The sequence below is a fragment of the Leucoraja erinacea genome, chromosome 10, assembly GCF_028641065.1.
Source record: "Leucoraja erinacea ecotype New England chromosome 10, Leri_hhj_1, whole genome shotgun sequence".
In the NCBI taxonomy this organism is placed as follows: domain Eukaryota; kingdom Metazoa; phylum Chordata; class Chondrichthyes; order Rajiformes; family Rajidae; genus Leucoraja; species Leucoraja erinaceus.
In genome coordinates this window covers 56,615,086-56,639,455 of record NC_073386.1, presented here as the reverse complement: position 1 = coordinate 56,639,455, position 24,370 = coordinate 56,615,086, and the positions used below count along the sequence as shown (strand labels likewise).

The 24,370-nt window shown below is 43.6% G+C and overlaps 1 protein-coding gene across 1 annotated transcript in view; it reads right to left on the bottom strand.

Annotated features, from left to right (window-relative positions):
- The window catches only part of dennd1b (DENN/MADD domain containing 1B), a 289,189-nt gene that overhangs the window by 155,543 nt on the left and 109,276 nt on the right, over positions 1–24,370 (bottom strand). Inside the window, 2 exon segments of the mRNA XM_055642397.1 lie at positions 2,349–2,468; positions 6,260–6,309. Of these exon segments, the coding sequence (XP_055498372.1) occupies positions 2,349–2,468; positions 6,260–6,309 (170 nt within the window).

Sequence of the window (24,370 nt, the reverse complement as noted above, 5' to 3'; positions counted from 1 at the left end):
TTTTGGCAAAAAACAAATCACTTGTAACAGACTGGCCATTTTCAAACAGAATCATATTTTTTGAAGGAAGCAACATTTTAGTTCAAACGACTGACAATAATCTAAAATGAAACATTAAATAATTATTATGCTACATCATATTAGTTTAGTTTATTGGTGTCACGTGTACCGAGATACAGTGAAAAGCTTTTTTGTTGTGTGCTGTCCCGTCAAAGAAAAGACTATACGTGGACATAATTAAGCCATCCACAGTGCACAGATGAAGGATAATAGGTACAACATTTAGTGCGAGATATAATACTGCATGTGCTGTTTCTATCTTGTTAGGAAGAAGTGTGATCATCGCAAAGGCTATTCAGGTTTGATCCTTGAATTATACATTGCCACATTCACATTTCACCCCATAGACCTCAGGAAAAAAGAAAAACTCAAGGATTTCTGGAGATTGAGAAAAAAATGATTTTAGCAAGTCCCTTGGTAAAAGGATTTGTACAACCATTGGCCATGCAATGTATCTCTTTCAATTTAGTAGGTAAAAAAAAAAGTGGGCTGGGGTAAATTGCATATATTAAAATCAGACTAAAACAGGCCAATATAATATTCACATTCTATTAACATTAGGCGGCATTGTGCAGATTTATCTGAGGTACTTATGGCAGCAAAATATTTAAGGAAACAAACTTTGGGACACCATGTGATAATACACCATAGATAAAGAAAAACTCGGAATTGTTTTAATTAGAGTAGACCAAATATCCTGAATGTGGATTTTTGTTTTGTACTGACACTGTTGTTACTTAAGATCTTTTGCACAAGAATAAAGTCTATTCTGACATAAAGTTTGTAAAATACAAAGTCTTAAATTAAATGGTCATAAGTGGAAGTAGATAACAGAAATGGTTAAAAAAAAGACAATATTTTATAATGAAAGTGATTCTAAGAAAGAACCATGCGGAGTTATTTTCAAAGCAAAGGCAAGAGGAAATTATTGATAGCCTTTGTCAATGATAAAAGCATAAATTACCTTCTTCCTGCATTAAAATTGAAAACATCACTCGGTACAAAACGTCGTAAACACTAATCAAAACCAGCTATTAATGCGGTGCTCTGATCAGCGATCGCAAAGGTGACAACTCTGCTCCTTTGGGATTTAAAACATAGCAGCAGGACTGAACATTGGAGCCCAAGGTAAAAATGTGCCCCTACTCCCACGTGCAGAGAATGAAGGATCCGTCAGCCCTGAACTTCAATGAATGAGAAATTTCTCAACATTAATTTCTTAGAAGCTGGAGGCTTCCAAAAAACACCTGCAAACTAGGAAGTGTCGTGTTTAGTTGTACCTTTTGTTGCACCTACAGATGGAATTGGCAGCTAGGAAGCGACCCTACCTTTGGCATCTCTTGTGGGCTGGGGATAATATTGTACAGAACATCGTTCAAAATATCTCAGAAATGTTCAACGTGACTGGACATAGCAAATAATCAAAGACATAATAACCGTAGAAACAAGAACGGTGGACACACAAGAAAATGCAGATGCTGGAATCATGAGCAAGGCACAAAGTGCAGGAGGAACTAGTGAGTGGCACAGTGGCAGAGTGGCTGCCTCACACCACCAGACACTCGGGTTCGATCCTGACCCCGGGTGCTGTCTGTGTGGAGTTTGTACAATCTCCCTGTGATCTTGTGGGTTTGCTCCAGGTGCTCTGGTCTCCTCCCACATTCCAGACGTGCGGGTTTGTGGGTTAATCGGCTTCTATAAATTGTCCCTAATAAGTGGGATAGAACTAGTGTATGGTGGTCGGAGTGGGCTCAGTGGGCCGAAGGGCCTGTTTCTATGTTGTATCTCTAAACTAAACTAAAATAAACTCAACGGGTCAGGCAGCATCTGCGGTGGGAATAGGTTCAGGGGTAGCAAGAACTTCTACTGCTAAGCGTGAATGGTGGAGACTTCAATTCAACTGCATTGGCTTTACTTTGTTGCCCAGGGTAGGGGAATCGAGAACCAGAGGACATAAGTTTAAGTTGAGAGCGGAAAGATTTAATGGGAACCTGAGGGGTAACTTCTTTTTACACAAAGGGTGGTGGGTATATGGAACGAGCTGCTGGAGAAGGTAGTTGAGGCAGGCACTATCGCAATGTTTAAGAAACATTTAGACAGGTAGATAGATAGGACGGGTTTAGAGGGATATGGGCCAAACTCAGGCAGGTGGGACTAGTGTAGATGGGGCATGTTGGCCAGTGTGGGTAAGTTGGGCTGCAGGGCCCGGTTCCACTCTGTGTGATTCTATGTCACTATAATAAGTGTCTTAAGCATGATGCATGCAATTCACTTTCATTCCAACTAACCTGAGGATACAAAGGCAGACTTTACATCCTGATGTCAAACGACAGAATCCAAACCTTTGCCTGCTCTCGATGTCGGTCAGCACAAAAGTGAAGTGTTGTCCCACCTGGCTCTGTGAGACCCTGAAAATAGTCACGCACAAGCATTAATGTTTCCTGGCAAGAACATCAGCTACAGTACAAAAGATCAAATGTAATGCAAAGCCATTTCTGAGCATTTTTAAACGGAAGTATTCGGTTTATTTTTGGTTATAGAAGTACAGCAGGAAACAAGCCCTTCGGCCGACCGAAGATGGACACAAAATGCTGGAGTAACTCAGCGGTACAGGCAGCATCTCTAGAGAGAAGGAATGTTGATCACACGTTCACACTAGTTCAATATTATCCCATCTTCTCATCCACTCCTTACACACTAGGGGTAATTTACAGAGGCCACTTAACCCACAAACCCGCACGTCTTTGGAATGCGGGAGGAAACCAGAGCTCCCAGAGTAAATCCAAACGGTCACTGGGAGAACGTGCAAACTCCACACAGACAGCACCCAAGGTCAGGATCAAACCCAGGTCTCTCGGCTGCAAGGCAGCACCTCTACCAGCTATGCCACTGTGTGGCTACTACTATTATGTTACCAAAAGCATTTGAAGAAAGAAATAATGTTAAAATTGTAGACAATTTGAGAAGTAGAATGTTTAAAGGTTAATTAATTTAGTTGGCCGGAATCTTTAAACTATATGACAGTTCATTGGTGATCTTTATTCATACACACTACAGCAGATTGAAAGCTGACACGTACAAGAATTTTACCGAGGTTTTAAAAATGACAGGAAAGGAAGCAAATGTTATTGGGCCTGGGCTTGCTCGTTCAATGTGCATGAAGGAACTGCAGATGCTGGTTTAAAATAGACACAAAATGCTAGAGCAACTCAGCGGGGCAGGCAGCATCTCTGGAGAAAAGGAATGGGTGACGTTTTGGGTCGAGACCCTTCTTCAGTACAGTCGACCCGAAACATCACCCATTCTTTCTCTCCAGTGATGTTGCTTGTCCCGCTGAGTTACTCCAGAATTTTGTGTCTATCTTGCCCTTTCAATTACATTTTTAGAGCAACTATTGATTTTTGCTTGAGTGAAGACTTGTAACAAATATGATAAATGAGCTGTAAATGTGGACCTCAGTAATATTGTATGCAATTGGGTGAAAATACTAAATTTATATCTGGGTTTGGAATTTACCTAGCTGAGATGATGCTCCACCAAATGGAGCTCAGGGCCTGGCAGACATTGACGCAGAGACAACAACCTGGCTGCTCAACACCCGGTTTCAGATATAACTATTGCTTTGGTTTATTTATGTTTCATTCGCACAAAGGCTTTCATTAACCTGTTCAGTGCCACCCCAGAGTATACTCGGGTCATGGCCCAAAGTGAAAAACAAAACTTGGCAGTGAACAGGTTAAGCACTTCAAATATTACAATTTCACCAGCACTCAATTAACTTAAATATTAAACAAGTTGCAGAAAAACAAAGAAGAGACACAAGGAACTGAAGATGCTGGTTTACAAAAAGAGACCCAAAGTGCCAGAGTAACTCAGCAGATCAGGCAACATCTCTGGAGAACATGGAGAGGTGACATTTTGTGACCCGACCAGAAACATTGCCCAAGATGCCGCCTGACCCGCTGAATTACGCCTGTACCTTGTGAAACGTCACCTATCCATCTTCTCCACAGATGCTGCCTGACCCGCTGAGTTACTCCAGCACTTTGTGGAAAAAGATAAAACCAGGTTACTAATGAAAACTAATCTCATTAAGCATGCATGGGACACAAACAATTAAAGAAAAGTTTAAGTAGGGACTTAAACAGAGTCCTTCTGTAATTGAACAGGAGGTTGGGAAGTAAGTCAGAGGGAAATTCCACCCAAGGGAAAAGGAGGTAAAGAAGGCTTTTGGTACGTTGGCCTTTAACGGCCAGGGTATTGAGTATAGAAGTTACATTACAGTTACATTTGACTTTGGTAAGGCTGCATTTGGAGTATTGTGTTCAGTTTTGGTCACCCTGCTATTGGAAGGATGTTGTCAAACTGGAGATAGTGTCGAGAAGATTTACCTCTCATTATAGCTTGTGGTTCAAAATGATAAAAAGCTTGAAGTGGTGGAAGTTCAATTAAATTTAGGTGTCAATGGACATGGATCCTTAACATCAGGGGCAGGTACAGAAAATAATAAAGATTGTGTTCCTGGACTTTCTGAGTACGAGGGGTGATTTGATTGAACTCTTGGGAATATTATGGGGTAGAGAAAAACACCTCATATTTCACTTGGGAAACACTTTAACCCCCTCCCATTCCCACACTGACCTTTCTGTCCTGGGCCTCCTCTATTGTCAGAGTGAGGCCCAGCACAAATTGGAGGAACAGCACCTCATATTTCATTTGGGCAGCTCACACCCCAGCGGTATGAATATTGACCTCTCCAACTTCCAGTAACCCTTGCTTTCCCTCTATCTCCATTCTTCCCAGTTTTACTGCCTCCGACTATATTGTATCTGTTTGCTTTGTTGTTATCTTCTCCCAGCTACCAATGATCTATTCTACATGTTCCTTGATCTCCATTCCCTTTGCCCAGTTTTCACACCTTACGCTTCCTTATCTATGTAACTCCCTCTCCCCTGACATCAGTCTGAAGAAGGGTCTCGACCCAAAACATCAACATTCCTTCTCTGCCTGTCCCGCTGAGTTACTCCAGCATTTTGTGTCCATCTTCGGTTTAAACCAGCATCTGCAGTTTCTTCCTACAGAAAGTGACATTAGTTTTGCTTGTTGCGTATAAGAGAGATGGTCCCAAAGGCAGAATTAGATTTTCAAATTGAAAAGACTATTGGTGCTACATTAACTCTGAATTTTCACCTTAGCCTTTGACATCAAGAAGATATTGAGGGACTTGGAGAACAGACAGGATCATAGAGACAGGTCACAGATCATTGCATTCACACTGAGCTGCCTGGAGCTAACCGGCTTGGCCCTTTGCTGAGTCAGGGAAGTATATTGAAGAATGCACAGGGAATAAATAAGGCTGAGGTTGGAAGTTGCTCTGGGTAAAAATACATGAATTGAAGTGCTGCAGCTACATTTAATGTTGAACTAATATCTTCACAGTTAGCTGATTGGGCTGATGGTTTTCTTTGAAAACCAAATTGTGTCACCACATAGACCACTGGATGGCAGCAAAGCAGGCGGGTTTTAAATGCACATTGTAAACCTTCAACCAGCCGCACTTAGCCCTTTCTTAAAGGCTTACACAAATATTCACAATAAGGTAGATCACTCAAGTGCGAAGACTTAAGTGGATGTGGCCAGTTAAAACCGTGGGGATTAGCCTTTCAAATCCTATCACTGAATAAAAAAATAAATCACCAACACTTTTTTACCTCCACATAAGAGATTTCCAAATAAAAGATTTTGTTTTAAATAGCTAGTTAACAAGCTGCAACACCAACATAGGTTTTCAAAAATTGGGGATTTCTCCGCACTGAGATTTTCAGGAAGATTTTCTTTTTGAAAGATTTTGACACAGCGGTAGATTTGCTGCCATACAGAGCCAGAGGCCCGGGTTCGATCCTGACTCTGGGTGCTATCTGTACGGAGTTTGTATGTCCTCCCTGTGACCATGTGAGTTTTCTCCAGGGAGCTCTGGTTTCCTCCCACACTCCAAAGATGTACAGGTTTGTAGGTTAAATGGCTTTGATATAATTATACTTTGTCCCTTGTGTGTGTAAGATAGCATTGGTGTGCAGCGATCGCTGGTCAGCGCAGACACTGCGGACCTGTTTCCGTGCTGAATCTCCAAAACCTAAACTAGACAAAACAAGGCAGAGGGGAACATGTAAGGCGATTGGTTTATCGTGCAATACTGTACCTTTCGACATCAAAGGGAAAGCAAAACTTCGGCACAGTCTGTAGAACTTCCTGTGAATGATAAGCAAATTGTCAGACTCATGCGGGAACTTGGGTCAAATCACTACTGTAAAGCACCACAAAGAAAAGGTCAGAGAATTACTTTCTGAATTCAAACCATGCACAGGCTGTATTGAAATAATCAACCACACTGAACTTCATTGATTATTAACAAGAATCAAATTTATGCTTCACCAGGCTGTACTGACAATGGTCGAGGGGAACCAGGAGGGAATAGTTTGGCCTAGAGGGCATTAACACCCCCTCTCATCCCCACTGGGATCCCTTTCCATGGGACCATATGGATTTTACAAGCAGCACAGCACCATATGGGTAAGCCAGTTCTGTGGATACACGCATTGCAGACTAGCCCCCAGTTTACAGTCAACATGTAACATGTGCTTACAATGGAAATTGAGGGTGGCGGAGAGGGGGGGGGGATAAAAAAAGTACTAAAGGATAGCAGTAATAATGCAAATTCAAAATTCCCTGCCTCATTGGAGATCCCCAGACTGCCTTTAATCGGACTTTACTTGACTTTATCCAGCACTAAACGTTATTTCCTTTATCATGCATCTGTACAGTGTGGACAGCTCGACTGTAATCATGTATCGTCTTTCCGCTGACTCGTTAGCACGCAATAAAAGCTTTTCACTGTACCTCGGTACACGTGACAATAAACTAAACTAAATTAAAAACTGCTCGAATCGTCTGTGGGGTTTAATGAATATATATATATATATTTATATATATGTCACTTGCTTAAAACCAGCATTCCCTCTGCAAAGTGATACTAAATCTAATTTTTTGTGCATCTTATAAAAAAACATGGAACAACGGTGGAATATTATACCGTTAATAACAGCACCAATTTGTTTACAATCGCTTAAATAACACCTCGGTTTTTAAATCTCCCAGTAAAACTGCGGAAATTTGGAATGGAATTTCCATTTGATCCCATTTTAAGCCAGCACGGCAGTAAAATCTAGCTTTGCAGGTAAACAGAGGGGCTTCGAAACTGTTTTAAGGTGAAGTTTTGCATTGCTAAGGATGCTGGCAGCTCTTTTATTTAAATCCTGGCCTGTGTACAAAAGGAGCTAAGTGTGAGCCATTGATCTGTGCTGACAAGGAAGACAGAATGCTCAACTAATTTTAATCTTTACACTTAGAATTAAAAGAATGGCTTGAGTGAATAGTACTTGTTCTTGTCGCCAAAGCAGTTGATTTAGGTGTTGGGACTACAAATTCCCAACAAATACAACTGTTATCCTACACAACCTTAAATTTCAGCCTTTCTTTCCGCTTTGAAAGCAATTACATTACACTGGTTTAATACATATGTCAATCGATATAGGTTTCTAATCTGATTTATAAATGCAAGGTCACATTTTACACCATATAAATACACTTGATTATTTCTATTCGGTTCCCACTTAATCATAAGGTTGATACAAAGTTTGTTTTATCTTTCACTGTGCATCTCCAAACCAAAAATTACTCGTAGATTTAATTCTTACACACAGTAATACTGGAATTATTTGTAAAATTTCCAACTTAATTTACCATTTCAAAGGAAAAATTGGGCATATGCAAAATAAATCATTTGGACATATTAGTCTTAAATGAACAAAGCATAATAATAATACAGCACAAACAAGTCTTCTATTGATGTTCATACTTGCAAAACAAACTTTTTTAGGAAATCGTACTGGCTTAAATTCTAGTTCCACTAAATCTAGTAAAAAGATTCAAATAAAATCAAGTTCCTTTTTTCTCTCTTCGGAATAGAACCCAGTCTCTCCACACGCTTTCCAAATGTCTCAGACAACTCCCAAGGGAAGGTGGCATTTAAAAAAAATTCAATGCTCTTTTAAATTCATGCAACCAGCAGGTCTATAGACTCAAAAAACAATTCAGACAAAAATTGTTTGCAGCACTTATGGGACTGACCAAGTCAGCTGACAATTTCAAGTCCCAAGATAGTATGGATGAGGTTACTTACATCAATCAATGAGGCAAAGCACCAGTTCCTCAGCCAGATCTCATCCTAATTAAAAGGCACTTGCCTGTACCCTGACTCAATGAAACACTGGATAATACAAACCTATAAACAGTGGTGCTCAGATACCACTCTAGTTATAACCACTGTATTGTGAATGGCCTTGGCAAAAATAACACAATACAGAACATCTAGCCATGTAGTATATTTAATGATGAGCTTTGCTCTGTAAAGTCACAGAGCCAATTGCTTGGAAACATTTTTAAATAGTACAAAATCTAAATATCACAAAATCTATTTTAACGAGTAGTAAAAAGGTATTCAAAGCAAGACACAAAATGCAGGAGTAACTCAGCGGGTCAACTGCGTTACTCCAGCAATTTGTGTCTTTCCATTTTTACCAGTGTCTGGTTAATATGTTAAACATCTTTTGTGGAAGAAGATCCTGAAATTTTCAGTTTTTATATCTGAATGTGTTCAGAAGATTTTTGTTGCACGATCTCTTTTTGGCAGAATCGATTATTTACAATAATTATTTGAACTTTTGTCGGGAGTTGCTTTTGTTCCACACGAAACAAAATTCAACCAAATTGACAATCAGTAATACCATCATCAATACCAGATTTACCATCAATTGATCAGTGCGAAACACAAACAAAGACATGCTCTTTGAAAGTTGTGTGCAGCATTATTAAAACAAAATAACTGGAAATATAAATGTTGCGTACTTGATATTTATTGGCAGCAGTGTTTTATCAGTGGAGAAAAAAACCCCAAGAATCAATTTTTAACCTTCCCTCAATTTTACCGCAGTTTTAACAGATTTTTAGTGGGTTAAATGTTGACTGTTTCAAATGTCGCCTCCTCCCTCCCCTCCCCTCATCAATTACCTGCCAGGTTTTGTCTTGCCCCTCATCTCTTCCAGTGTTCTTTTCCCCGCCCCCTGCTCCCCCTCCTTCCAATCAGTCTGAAGAAGGGTCCCAAAACAAAACGCCCCTTTTCCATGTTGCAGGTTGGGAACCATCTCCAGACTGAGGAAGGGTTCCAACCCGAAACGTCACCTCTCAGTGCTCTCCAGATATGCTGCCTGACCTGCTGAGTCACTCCATCACTTTAAGATCTTTTTATTTCACCATTAAGGGCAGGGTTACTTTCAGAAATGACTGTGACTGAAAACAATGTTACCACAGCACTATTAATACAATCATTCCAGCGTGCCGCTGCACTAAACGATGACCAGATAGCATTAATATCTACTGTGGACCTAGACAACTGGGCAGTATGATCAAACACACTGCAATGTACGCAGGAAAAAAACAGAAAAAGTGTGGACATTAAACAGAAACATATTGGCCCTGTGGCAACATATTAACTGGCTGTGGATAAGTAAGTAAGTAAGTTTATTATTCACATACAAGGAATTTGCCTTGGTGCTCCGCCCACAAGTAACAACATGACATACAGTGACAGTTACGAATGACTCGGGAAAACACTATACATTAATAATAATAAGACATTGATGATAAAACACCCTTGATCAAGCACGTGAACCAACAAAATACCAGATCAAAGGAACCAACAAACATCAGGATAGACACAAAGTGTTGGAGTAACTCAGCAGGACAGGCAGCATCTCTGGAGAGAAGGAATGGGTGATGTTTCGGGTCCAAACCCTTCCTCACACTGTTCCATCTCTCCAGAGATGCTGCCTGTCCTGCTGAGTTACTCCAGCATTCTGTGTCTATCATCGGTGTAAAGGGCCTGTCCCACTTTCACCACCTAATTCACAACCTTTTTTTACTCTTGGACATTTATCATCATGTTGAAAAAACGCCCCGACCTACTTGATGCCACGAGTACCTACGACTAGCATCACGACCTGCCTACGACCTCCTATGACCTCGTGACGACCATGCTGTGAGTATGAGTAAAGGACAAACTCGGCAGAGGTCATGAATTAGGTCTTGAAAGTGGGACAGCCCCTTAACCCAGCATCAGCAGTTCCTTCCGATACATAACAAACATCAGGTTATGTTTTGGCTCCAGATAGGTTTTCTCAGTGGACTAGAAAACATCAACTAATGCCTATGCAGGGCCTCCAAAACTCCATGGAGAAATCACATTTCACGGAGGTCCAGCAGATAGTGAGGGCCTGCCTTGCCTGACTGTTGGTTGGACATTGCACTGAATTTATATAGTCCTTGCAATTCCAAAATCTTCTAATGAGCCTATCTCACTTAGGCGATTGTTTCGGTGACTGCCGGCAACTGTCCCAGTCGTAGCAGGTCACCGAAATACAGGTGACTGGACCCCACTACAACAATGTCTACGAACAATGTCTACAACAACCTACCACCTAGTCAATGTCAAACTAGGGCAAGCTACCAACAGCCAGTGACCCATTAGGCAGGTGTCCTGCCAAATGCTATTATGTCTGTAATGTTAGTGCCTGTGCTTAAAGAAAAGGCTGGTAAGCTCAACAGTATTGACAATTATCGACCTATTGCATTAGCCAGTATCTTGTCTAAAATACTGGAGAGAATACTGCTAACAAAGCTAGAAATGTATGTCCTTACTACTGACAATCAGTTTGGGTTCAAAAGAGAACATGGAACTGACCAGTGTATCTATGCTCTTAAAGAGATTGTGTTCAGGTACACAAGCCTGAATTCATCTGTATTCCTATATTTTATTGATGCGTCCAAGGCATTTGATAGAATTAATCATGAACAATTGTTTGTAAAATTGCTAGATAGAGGTGCCCCTAAATTTTTAGTGAGAATTTTAGTGTTTTGGTATGCCCATCAAACGTTTCAGGTTAAATGGGACAATGTTGTATCTGCTCCATTCTGTGTTAGTAACGGAGTGCGGCAAGGAGGAATTTTGTCTCCTATTTTATTTAATGTTTATATGGATGAATTATCAAATCAGTTAAATAGGTTAAAAACTGTCTGTCTTGTGGGCAACACTATTGTTAATCATCTTATGTATGCAGACGACCTGGTCCTGCTCTGTCCATATAGTGCTGGGCTGCAGCAGATGTTGAAGGTGTGCTCTCAGTATGGCCTTGATTATGACATAAAGTATAACGCTAAGAAAAGCCGCATAATGATAGTTAGAAGCGCTGAGGACAGGAAATCAACTTTTCCGACCTTTTATTTGTCAGACAGTCCTCTAACTGTGTGTGAGGAAATTAAATACCTAGGTCATGTCATATCCGATGACTGGACGGATGGCAAAGACCTCTACCGACAGCGCTGTAAAATTTATTTTCAAGCTAACATACTTATAAGGACGTTTTCTATGTGCTTTGACTCTGTGAAGTGTTCCTTGTTCAGAACCTACATCACACCGTTATATACTGCCCAATTGTGGTCTAACTATAAGAAAAAGAGTATGCAGAGGCTCAAGGTAGCATCCAATGATGCAATGAGGTTGCTGCTTCGTGTCCCTAGGTGGCATAGTGCCAGTCAATTGTTTGTGTCCACTAGAGTGCCAACCTGTGAGACTCTTAAGACAGCTGATGTTTAGTTTTATGTGTCGCCTGGACAAGTCAGAGAGCCACATAATTGAAGCCCTAGTCAGCCCTCTGAAAAGCTGCTATAGATTCACTTCTAAGATGGCATTGGTGCAATAGCTTGTATATCTTATAGGCTATTATGCAATTTCTAATGTATTTTTTGTATCTCCTTATACTGTATGATGTGTTATATGGACCTGTGTCTGAAATAAAGCTTTATTATTATTAGGATGTCCACCTATGACCACACCTTTGACAACCTACGTCCGCCCGCGACAAGTTACGACCCTGTCGGCGATAACTGAGGACAACTTAAGACAATTCAGTCGCCGGTACCTGTTGCTGGTTGACGTAGGTTGATGTAGGTAGTCGCCAATGGAATTCACCAAAGTCAGCGCTGGCGACAACCTACGTCATCCTGGCGACAAACTACGACAGCACCTACGTCAGGAGAAGTCAAGCTACGCTCATTAGCGTCAAGAACATTGTCGCCGAAAATGTTTGAACATTTCAAAATCCAGTGGCGACCAGAAAAACGCTATGACTCTTTGGGCGACTGAAGAGACGACTCACGACCATACAAGTTGGAAGGGGGCGCCATCTTGGGGCACGGCTGCTAGCTAGCAGCAGTCCGTCTTTTTCACTCTTTTCTTTAATTTTTAGTGAGTTTCAGTGTTTTGTTTTTAGGAGGTCTAGACTTTTTTATGTGGGGGGAGGGGGGGGAAGGGCGAAACTACTTTCTAGGTCCCTACCTGGTCGGAGAGGCAGCTTTTCTCCGGGCTGCAACGTCGACCCGTCCTCGCGGCCTACCAACGGGCCTGGAGCGGCGTTTTCCCAAGGGAACCGCCCAGCACCTCGGCTTCGGCGGCGGCACAGCGCTGGAGCGCTATCGCGGAGCGGAGCGGGCGATGCCTTGCCTGGGTCGCCGCGCTGGAGCTCCGGTGAGCTGAAGACCGCCGATAAAAACATCGCGGAGCTGCGGGTCTGCGGAGCGAGCAGCTGCGGGCGGCGGTGCTGACTTCAACATCTGGAGCCTGGGATCTCTCAATGAGATCGCCAGTGGTGGAGCTTCAACCGTCATGGCCTTGTCGGCTTCGGAAGCCGCGGCCTCCGGTACAGAAGCAGCCGTTCCAGGTGTCCCTAGCCGCTGAGAGGACTCTCCCGACGCCGGAGCACCATCTCCCGGTGAGAACGGCCTGGAACATCGGGCTTCCGTAGAGGCAACTGTGGAGGCCTCAATTGGCCCGACTATGGGTGAACTGGGGATGGGGATTGGACATTGTGCCTTCCCCCATAATGGTAACCATTGTGGGGGGATGTTTCTATGTTAAAGATCCTTATTGTTCCGTTCCCAAGATGGCTGCCGGAAGGGAGAGTGAACGCTGGCGCGATTAGCTGCCGCTGCTCTCTCTTTGAATTGTGTCTTTGAATTGTGTATTGTTGATGTCTTTACTATTTATATTTTATTTTTTTGTCATTATTTTTTGTTTTGTTTTATTCCGCTTACATGTTTTGTATTTTGTTTACTAAATTTTGTAAGATGTCCTTGAGAGTCTTGAAAGGCGCCCATAAATAAAATTTATTATTATTATTATTATTATACAGGCGACACCCCGGCGACCATGTGGCGACAGCCTAGTCGTCTAAAAAATTGCCTAATTGGGACAGGCCCTTTAAGGAGGTCCCATCCTTGTTTTCCATGAATTTTACCAGAATGACGCCTGGATTCGGGGAGTATTAAATGCAGGGAGTCAGACAGAAGGATAGTTTTCTCTGAAGTTGATGGGATAAGTATATAAAATGACGAGAGTCATCGATTGAATAAATAGTCAGAGCCTTTTCTCCAGGGCGGAAGTGTCAAAGACTCGAGGGCACAGCTTTGAAGTGAGAGAGGCACAGTTTAAGAGGGGCACTGAGATGTGTGGGGCAAGTTTTTTTTACACGTAGGCTGGTGGATGCCTGGAACACACTGCCGAGGGTGGTGGTGAAGGCAGGTATAACAGTGGCATTTAAGAGGTTTTTGGACAGGCACATGGATATGCAGGGGATGGAGGGTTAAAGATCATGAACAGGCAGATAAGAGTTGGTCTTGGCATCATGTTTGGCACATACATTATGGGCCAAAGAGTCTGTTTTAGTGCTGTACTTTAGACTTTGGAGATACAGTGCAGAAACAGGCCCTTGGCCCACCAAGTCTGTGCCGACCAGCGATGTCACTACACTAGCACTGTCCTTCGCACTAGGCACAAATCATAAACTTTTATCACAACTAATGAATCTACAAACCTGAACGTCTTTGGAGTGTGGGAGCAATCCGGAGCACCAGGAGAAAACCCACGTGGTTGCAGGGAGAATGAGCAAACTCTAAACTGGCAGCATCCGTAGTCAGGATTGAACCCTGTGGTGCAGGCTCGAAGGACCGAATGGCCTACTCCTGCACCTATTTTCTATGTAACCTGGTCTCTGGCACCATATGGCAGCGACTATACTGACTTCTGTGCCACTGTTGCACCTTGTTCCTCCAGCACTTTGTGTTTTATTCAGGATTCCAGCATCTACACTTTCTTGTGTCTCCAGTTGGGCAAGTAGATACTCTTGTCTCCTCCATAAATTCCATAACATCCTTTCACTAGATGTCCCACCATTAAAGGAGAAGCTGCAATTTAGATTGTAAAGGCACACAAGGAGGCTTGCACCTTGCCACATCCTCCTTGACAGCAAGGACTCGGTCTGGGAATCAGCCCTACAAACATATTACGTTTTTGCTGATGAATGGAGTTGAACCAATGACAAATAATCTGGACAATAACCTTCAAATACACCAACAGGGCACAAAGGTAACTTTCCCATCAAAATCCACATCAGCCGGTTCTGCTGCCGCTGGAGGACAACACCTGCAGTCCTCCAGAACGGAAACAGGCACTTCGGCCCACTCATCCATGCCGGCCAAGAAGCCCTGTTTAAGCTTCTGCCCACACTTGCCACATTTAGTCCATATCCCTCTAAATCTTTCCTATTCATGTACCTGTCCAGGTGTCTTTTAAATGTTGTTATAGTACCTGCCTCAACTACTTCCTCGGGCTGCTCATTCAATACACCCACCACCTTCTGAAATGGCTGTTCCATCAATAAAGGAAAAAAAGTTGGACTCAAGCGCTGGAGTAACTCAGCAGGTCAGACGGCATCGCTGGAGAACATGAATAGGTTACATAGAAACATGGAAAAATATGTGCAGGAGTAGGCCATTCAGCCCTTCCAGCTAGCACCGCCATTTGATCATGGCTGATCATCTAAAATCAGTACCCCGTTCCTGCTTTTCCCCCCAATATCCCTTGATTCCTTTAGCCCTAAGAGCTAAATCTAACTCTCTTGAAAGAGATGTGTTTCGTATGTGGACCCTTCTTCCTCATTCTGTCCTGACCGAAACATCAACTATCCAGAGATGCTGCCCGACCCGCTGAGTTTCTCCAGCACTCTGTGTCTATCTTTGGTATTAACCGGTATTTCCTCTTCCTTCTTATTACAAAAAAGGATGGAAGATTCCTCGGCCAGACCAGGGATTGCTTCTTTATAATAATCGCTGTTTGAGCTAAGACAAACTATTCAGAAGTCAAAAGTTAACTGGCACAAAGCCTTGGCAACTCTGCGAGTTCTGTTATTTGGACCACATGTGAGATGCGTTTCCACGACAACAAGGCACTAAGATCAGGTGTGGACCTCACTGTGGGGGATCCTGGTGCTTAGAACCCAAGTAACAGTAAATTGGATGCTACATGCACAAAGTGTGGACAGCTTCCAAGTGTGGCACCAGTGCCCACGTGCCCACCATCTCCGAGGCTAACCCAGACACCGAAGACGTCGGGGGAATAAGCACACTTGGCTTTGGTCCACGTTGCTTTGGCAGCAGATGCAGTCAGCCTGTGAAGCAACCATCTGAGCACAACGGGTTCGAACACAGCAAACGCACTTTGTAAAGTAGTCCCTGGAGAAGACCTTTCTCTGCGCCTGACCCAATTTACACATGCACCTCGATGTGCAGTCAAGTGGAAAAAAAATTAGCATCACAGGGTGAGAAGCATTTTGTAACAATAAACCCGTTCCTTATCTTCTACAAAGATCATTGATAGGGTGGACAGTCAGAACCCTTTTCCCAGGATTGAAATATCATTAGTTGAGAGGGGTAAAGTGTAAAGGAGATGTGCGGAACAGGTTTTTGTTTTCACAGAGAGTAGCAAGTGCCTGGAACGTGCTGTCAGGGGTGGTTCTGGAGGAAGATACCTTGGTGGTGTTTAAGTGACATTTGGATAGGCACATGGATACATAGAAACATAGGAAATAGGTGCAGGAGTAGGCCATTCGGCCCTTCGAGCCTGCACCGCCATTCAATATGATCATGGCTGATCATCCAACTCAGTATCCTCTACCTGCCTTCTCTCCATACCCCATGATCCCTTAAGCCACAAGGGCCACATCTAACTCCCTCTTAAATATAGCAAGGAATGGAGGGATATGGATTATGTGCAGGCAGATACGATTTGGTGTCAGTATCATGTTCGGCACAGACATAGTCCTGTGCTCTACCGTTCTATGTTATATATGAATTGAGCAATGTATCGTGAGAAATGTCAGTAGGTTTCAAGCTGTGCCTGATGCTGCTCAAAACCATGACTCACTCACAGTTCTTCATCACTCGGCTTCACGATTGCAATGAACCCAAACACAAGGCTGTAAACATCCACAGAGGTATTTGCTCCAACAGCAGAATCTCCCTTGGGGTGGGACGTTCCCCCACAGAAACCAATCAAGTTGAGTCTATGTTGATCTGCACAAGTATGGTGCGGTACAGCTACAATGGAAATCTTGCTTGCAGCAGCATCACAGACACAGGCTCAGAGAAACCCACACGTCATCAATTATACACGAATTACACAAATGGTTTCTATTTTTTAAAAGGACATAGAGCAAGACATACGTAGAAAACAAGTCCATTGTGGTCTATGGTGTTCCTTTGCTGAGGTAGGATTAGGGTTGTGCGGGTCGGTTCGAGAACATGATGGCTGTTCCTGAACCTGGTGGTGAGGGACGTACCTCCTCCCTGATGGCAGCAGTGGGAAGAGGGCACGACCCAGATGGTGGGGATCCTTGGTGATAGATGCGGCCTTCTTGAGGCTATGGTGGGGAGGACTGTTGCCCGTGATGGACTGGGCTGAGGCCACCACTCTCTGCAGACTCTTGTGTTCTTGTGCATTGGAATCTGCCATGCTCGGACATGGTGCAATCTGTCAGGATTCTTTCCACAGAATGTCCGGTGAAGTTTATTAGGGTGTTTGGTGACATGTCAAAACTCTTTAACATTCTAAGACAGTAGAGGCCCTGGCACATCTTCTACATGACTATATCTAGATGCTGGGCTCAGGATAGGTCATCAAAGATATCTACACGCAAGAGTTTGAAGATGTTCTCTTCTCTGCCAACTCACCAATGAAAACTGACACACGATCCCTCTGACCTTCCCCATTTCTGAAATCAACCATCAGTTCCTTAGTCTTGTTGACTTGGAGCAAAAGATTGTTTTTCCCAGCAAAATGCAATGAAAAGTATTACCCGGTTCAGTTTTCATAAGTTGCTGCATGGGACAGGAACCGTACACAGTGGTAACTGACACCAAGTGCCGGAGGAACTCAGCAGGTCAGGCGGCATCGCACGGGAACATGGATAGGTGACACTTTATGGGACTAACTGAAGAACGCCGCCTATCCACGTTCTCCAGAGATGCTGCTTGACCCGCCATGTTACTCCTATTGTCTGTCTATTTTGGAAACCAACATCTGCAGTTCGTTGTGACTCAAGGTTGTAACTGGTGCTATTATCGTTCATAAAGACTTGAATGGACATCCAGTCTTGAGGGAACTTAGAAAGAAATGTAACTATCGGCTTGACAGAATCCCAACAGTGAACAAGCAACCCTAAAGAAGGGAAGGCAGGACGATGAAAATCATCTCCCAAGCAAGTTGATGACTTCCTATTCAGGAATACCAATGGGAGGAGTTGGACCAAAGGGTGAGATAAATTAAAGAGCAAATTAGTTAGCCCAGGGAAATGTGTTTATCCACACATGTTGTTGAAAAAATATTTGTCACGTCAAAAAACCTTCAGAGGAGATCACATATCACACTTCTTATTGTCATCTGATCTTACTTCAAGATGGGGCAGATGGTTTAAAGAAGATATTGAGAATGTGCGTTGTGATAGCATTCTCTTCCATTTCTTGCTTCCAATTCACGTTTTAAATAACTGCTCAAAAGCAATATCTTTGAAGTTCTTGAAGATACCCGTACACCACATTGCTGATTGATACCGAACACACAAAAAGCTGGAGTAACTGCGGGTCAGGCAGCATCTCTGGAGAAAACAAATAGGTGATGTTTCAGGTTGGAACCCATCTTCAGATTGAGGTGGCTTCTCCAGTCTGAAGAAGGATTCCTACCCAAAATGTCACCTATTCCTTTTCTCCACAGATGCTGCTTGACCCGCTGAGTTACTCCAGCTTTTTGTGTCTGTCTTCACCACACATGTATGTCGCATCAGTAGAAAGCAAATTCGGAAAATGCGTTTTAATTGTAGATTTATTCAAACTGTTAAAAACTTGTCTCATTATATGTTATCTTACTTTTACAGTTTTTAAACCAGATAAGCAGGCAATTGCTTTAAGGGCCTGCCCCACGAGCATGCGACTCCATGCGGCAAGCGCGACCTAACGTGGTCGCTTGATCCGTACGGCCTCGCGGGGCCGGTCCCACTTCAATCGCCGTAGCCGTATGGAGTTGTGCGGAGCTGGTATTCTTGTATTCAAATTTTATTGTCGTTGCCTCACTTTGAGACAACGAAATGAATTTCCCGTACAGCAGTATCGTTAAAAAAAATCACAAGAAAAATAATAAAAATAAATAATAAATAAATAATAAAACATATTAAAAAAATAAAATTGAAATTGAATTAAAAATTTAACAAAAGCACAAACACAAAAAGTCCACAACACAACATGACATAAATGGCACCCAGGTGAGGACGGCACCATAGTCCAGCCAGCCTCCCCTCCGTGTCCATCCGTAGTCGGGGCCTTCCGAGCACCTGCAGTCGCCGCCCCGGGTGGCCCGATGTTCAGGCCCTCACGCCGGGCTGGTGGAACGCTGACGCCGAGCCCCGACGGTGAGCATCCTCCTCCTCAGCGGCCCGGACCTTCTGCCTCCCGCTGCCGGAGTCCGCAGCTCCCGAGTCCGCAGGTCGAGCTGGGCAGAGTCACAGGACCCCGCGCTGTCCATCAGCGCCGCCCGCGTTGGGAGCTCTGCAAACCGCAGCTCCTTGATGTTGGTGCAGCAGGTCCAGCACTCCGGGCTCCAGACGGCGACCCCCGGTAAGGCATCGCCAGCCCCGCGATGTTCCAGCGCTGTCCCGCCGCTGCTGGAGCTCCGGTCGATCCCCGGCAGGAAAGGCCGCGCCAATCCAGGTAGGTAGGCCGCTGTGGGGGGGGGGGGGGGGGGGGGGGGGGGGGGGGGGGGGGGGGAGGACGCGACTCGTAGTCGCGTCCTCACCAGGAAGCGGCTGAAGGACGGTATCCCCCGCACCGTGCCCTCTTCCCCCACATAAAAACACAAAAAAACACAAAAAAATACACTTTTAACATAACAAAATAAACAAAAAAACAAAAAGATACCGGGCTGTAGGTGGAGGCTGCTGGCACCAGCGCCACCGGAAGTACAATGGTTCCGACATTGCACGGGGTTCTGAAAAACTGACCATGTTCAAAAATTCCGCACGGCAACGGACTGCCGACCCGCAGCCGCCTCAACACCATACGCACCGCCTCGACGGGCGTGCGCAGCGTCTTCACGCCGTACGCAGCGTCTTGACGCCGTATGTCACGCGCGAACTTCCTGCGGACTTCGCTCAAACTTTACGTCACTTACTCGACCCCACTTCCGGTTTGGTCGCGCTTGCCGCATGGAGTCGCATGCTCGTGGGACAGTCCCTTTAGGATTTTGAGATGGAGAGTCTTGAATACTGCGTTGTTCCCATAGCTTTTAATTGAGTTCCATGTTAACTCAGACAATAACTCCTACTAACAATGATCATCTTTTGAGCTTTAACTCAAAGATAATACACTCTGTAATGCAGTGCAGCAGTTTATGCAGTGTGGCATGTTACATTGCTTAAATGAAGGCCTAATTTACTGCAGTTCCAATACAGCCTATCTTCTGTCAGTTGTGACGGACTGAGAGACATGATTTTATAAGCGGCATAACTGATAATCAAAAAAATTCAAACGGTAGCTAACTCACTTTCATCTGTGCTAACTGCACATATTTAAATTCACGATAGATTTCAGACATGAGTCTCTCTTCATGGGATTTAATTTGAGAGCTTCAAGAGATTTAAAAATAATAGATTTTTATAAGGCCTATGTTATGAAGACTAATAATTCGCCATTTACAAGACCATTTAAGATCTCTCAACTTAATAGATACCTGACTATATTTGAAATACTTACCACTTAGGATTAGTGTCATAGATTCACACAGCATGGAAACACATCTTACAGCCACAAAAGATACCCCATCCAAGCTAGTTCCATTACGTCCAGAATAATCCTCATGTGTCTCGCATGGATGCATTCTCAGTCCGACTATCTTCCCTGTACACTCACAACTGTACGGCCAAATTCGGCTCTAACTCCATCTACAAGATTGCAGATGACACCACTGTGGTGGGCCAGATCACAAACTATGAGCACAGGGAGGAGATAGAGAACTTAGTGACATGGTGTCAGGACAATAGCCTCTCCCTCGATGTCAGCAAGACGAAGGAGGTAGTTGTTGCCTTCAGGAAGGGTGGTAGGGTGCATGCCCCAGTCAGCATCTATGGTGCCAAAGTGGAACTCATTCTATGGCGATAACATTGCCAAACAGTCTGTTGTGGACCAACTACATTGAAGCGACTGCCAAGATCGCACACCAACGCCTCGACTTCCTTTGGAGACTGAGCAAAGTCGGTCAGGCCATCACCTGTAGCTCTATAAATTCATCCAAATCTATTTTTTTAAGTTAGGATTCTGTTAAAACAGAATACGGAAAATCAAATAGTAGAGCCCTCCATGTCCAAAAGAAGGTACCAAGAATAATGGCAGTTTTCTCCTTTTGAAGCTTGTAAAAGATTTGACCAGAGTAAAAAGAAAATCAGATGGAATAAAATATTATCTGTAATTGACTGTTAAATCATGAAAGGCCACAGTGAGAGGGCCATAGAGTCCACACAACATGGAAACAAGCCCTTCGGCTCAACTCGTCCATGCCGACCAATACGCCCCATCTACACTGGTACCACTTCCATAAGTTCATAAGTCGTAGGAACAGAATTAGGCCATTAAGCCTATCGTTTATTCCGACATTCAATCATGGCTGATCTATCTTTCCCTCTCAACCTCAATCTCCTGCCTTCTCCCCATAATCCCTGATATCCATACTAATGAAGAATCTATCAATCTCCACCTGAAAAATAACCATTAGAAACATAGAAACATAGAAATTAGGTGCAGGAGTAGGCCATTCGGCCCTTTGAACCTGCACCGCCATTCAATATGATCATGGCTGATCATCCAACTCAGTATCCCATACCTGCCTTCTCTCCATACCCTCTGATCCCCTTAGCCAGAAGGGCCACATCTAACTCCCTCTTAAATATAGCCAATGAACTGGCCTCGACTATCCTCTGTGGCAGAGAGTTCCAGAGATTCACCACTCTCTGTGTGAAAAAAGTTCTTCTCATCTCGGTTTAAAAGGATTTCCCCCTTATCCTTAATCTGTGACCCCTTGTCCTGGACTTCCCCAACATCGGGAGCAATCTTCCTGCATCTAGCATGTCCAACCCTTAAGAATTTTGTAAGTTTCTAAAAGATCCCCTCTCAATCTCCTAAATTCTAGAGAGTATAAACCAAGTCTATCCAGTCTTTCTTCATAAGACAGTCCTGACATCCCAGGAATCAGTCTGGTGAACCTTCTCTGCACTCCCTCTATGGCAATAATGTCCTTCCTCAGATTTGGAGACCAAAACTGTACGCAATTGGCAGCATTGACTTGGCAGCAATCTTTTCTTGAGCTGTTTAGATTTTGTAAAGCCCATATCTGTGCATTATCTCAGTGGGGAGTTTAGGTTTTCAGTGTTTTGGAAAGAAAGATAGTTTCTGGCAAGGAAAGACAAGTAAAAACTCACCACGCCTTCTCTCTCTAGGTACCCTCTCCAAAGCCTCTACCTGAAGAACAAGAAGGCACCATCACCTCTTTTCTTCTTAGATCACACAAAATTACGTTTTGGACATATATGTGCCTCAAGTCCAGGACCTCCCAATCTAACAACTTTCAAGTACATTCACCACAAACAAAGCTCTCGCAAATGCTCACCCATAGCCCCTCATGAGCCATTAAGCATGCAGCCCTTACAAGACCCTGAGGGGGCAACAAACCCTCAACTGCTCCCAGGAGGAATGCTTGGACCCATGAGATGTTTCACTGACAATTACTGCAAATGATGAGATTCTCTTCCATTCCGAGTCCGCACAGAACATTATACTCTGTGGAAGAGTAACGCTGCAGAAATCTGAAGAAAGATTTAGCCAGCCCAACCAAAAATAAAACGTATTCTCCAAAGTATCAATTTTCAGCAAATAATGGGGTCACAAAGAATGACTAATCTTCACTGTTCACTAATATTCTTCACTTATGCATATTGCAGAATGTCCTGTAAAATGATTCATGTCCCAAATGAAAGCATTTTTGCAAGCAATAATAAGGTTAAGATACAGTGGGCAAAGTACCTTTGGTTACATTGATGTATTACACACAGCATATAAATCATTATAGTCATAGAGTCACGGAAACAGGCCCTTCGGCCCAACTTGCCAACGATGACCAAGATGTCCCATCTACACTAATCCCTACAGAAGGGTCCCAACCCGAAACGTCTCATATTCATGTTCTCCAGAAATGCTGCCTGACCTGCTGAGTTACTCTAACACTTTATCTTGTATTTCAAAGTGCTCTATTGTACAGATCCTCACAAGTATGTTTATGTCAATGGTGTTGACAAAATGCCTTTTTTCTTGTGCTTATAAAAGATGTGGTGAGTTTTTACTTGTCTTTCCTTGCCAAAAACTATCTTTCTTCCCAAAGCGCTGAAAACCTAAACCCCCCACTGAGATAATGCACAGATACGGGCTTTACAAAATCTAAACAGCTCAAGAAAAGTGTCTAAAATCTTCATATTCTCAATCCATCTCGGAAGAAGCAAACTGCACAGAGCATGTCAAGAAGGGGGACTTTGCTGAAGACTCAGGGGCCTCCTTTGTTGAAACATTCAGAAACGGCAGCACAGCAAGGGCAGAGTTGCTGCCTTACAATACTGGAGACCCAGGTATGATCCTGATTATGGGTGTTGTTTGTACATAGAAACATAGAAACATAGAAATTAGGTGCAGGAGTAGGCCATTCGGCCCTTCGAGCCTGCACCGCCATTCAATATGATCATGGCTGATCATCCAACTCAGTATCCCGTACCTGCCTTCTCTCTATACCCCCTGATCCCCTAGCCACAAGGGCCACATCTAACTCCCTCTTAAATATAGCCAATGAACTGGCCTCAACTACCCTCTGTGGCAGAGAGTTCCAGAGATTCCCACATTGTATCTCTGAAAAAAACTAAAATCAACTCGGTCCTAAATTATCCCCCCCACTTATACTTAAGCAGTGATAATCCTGAATTTAACTATGAATTCAATTTGGTCAAATCTTTCACCTATGAAAGTTGTTTATTTCTCACAGCCCCCTCCCCTATCTTTAAAACTCTTCAAAGTCTTTCAATTTAAAAAAGTAATGAAAGGAATCAGTGCTGCATATTTGCAAATGTGGAAGACAATAATTTCAGTTTTCAGAATTGGAGGTAAACTGCACGGAAACAGGCCCTCTCACCAAGACCCTGTACAACTGCAGTAGAATCCCATGCATACTCAAATCCTTTTGCAATGAAAGCTAACATGGTACCATTCGCTTTCTTTACTGCCTGCTGCACCTGCATGCCTACCTTCAATGACTGGTGTACCATGACACCCAGGTCTCGCTGCATCTCCCCCTTTTCCAATCGGCCACCATTTAGATAATAGTCTGATTTCCCGTTTTTGCCACCAAAATGGATAACCTCACATTTATCCACATTATACTGCATCTGCCAAACATTTGCCCACTCACCCAGCCTATCCAAGCCACCTTGCAGTCTCCGGAGCAAACTTCCTCACAGCTGGTCACTGCCCCCCAGCTTAGAACTGCAAACTATTGCCTTCAATTCCCTCATCCAGATCAGAGAATATACAGACATAGTTGGGGTCCAGCACTGAGAACACGGCCGCCCACTAGCACTGCCTGCCCATTGTACCCGCTGCGCCACCGTGTACTCCTACTCTTTGCTTCCTGTTTGCCAGCCAGTTCAGCTATTTTGCACATCAATACTGA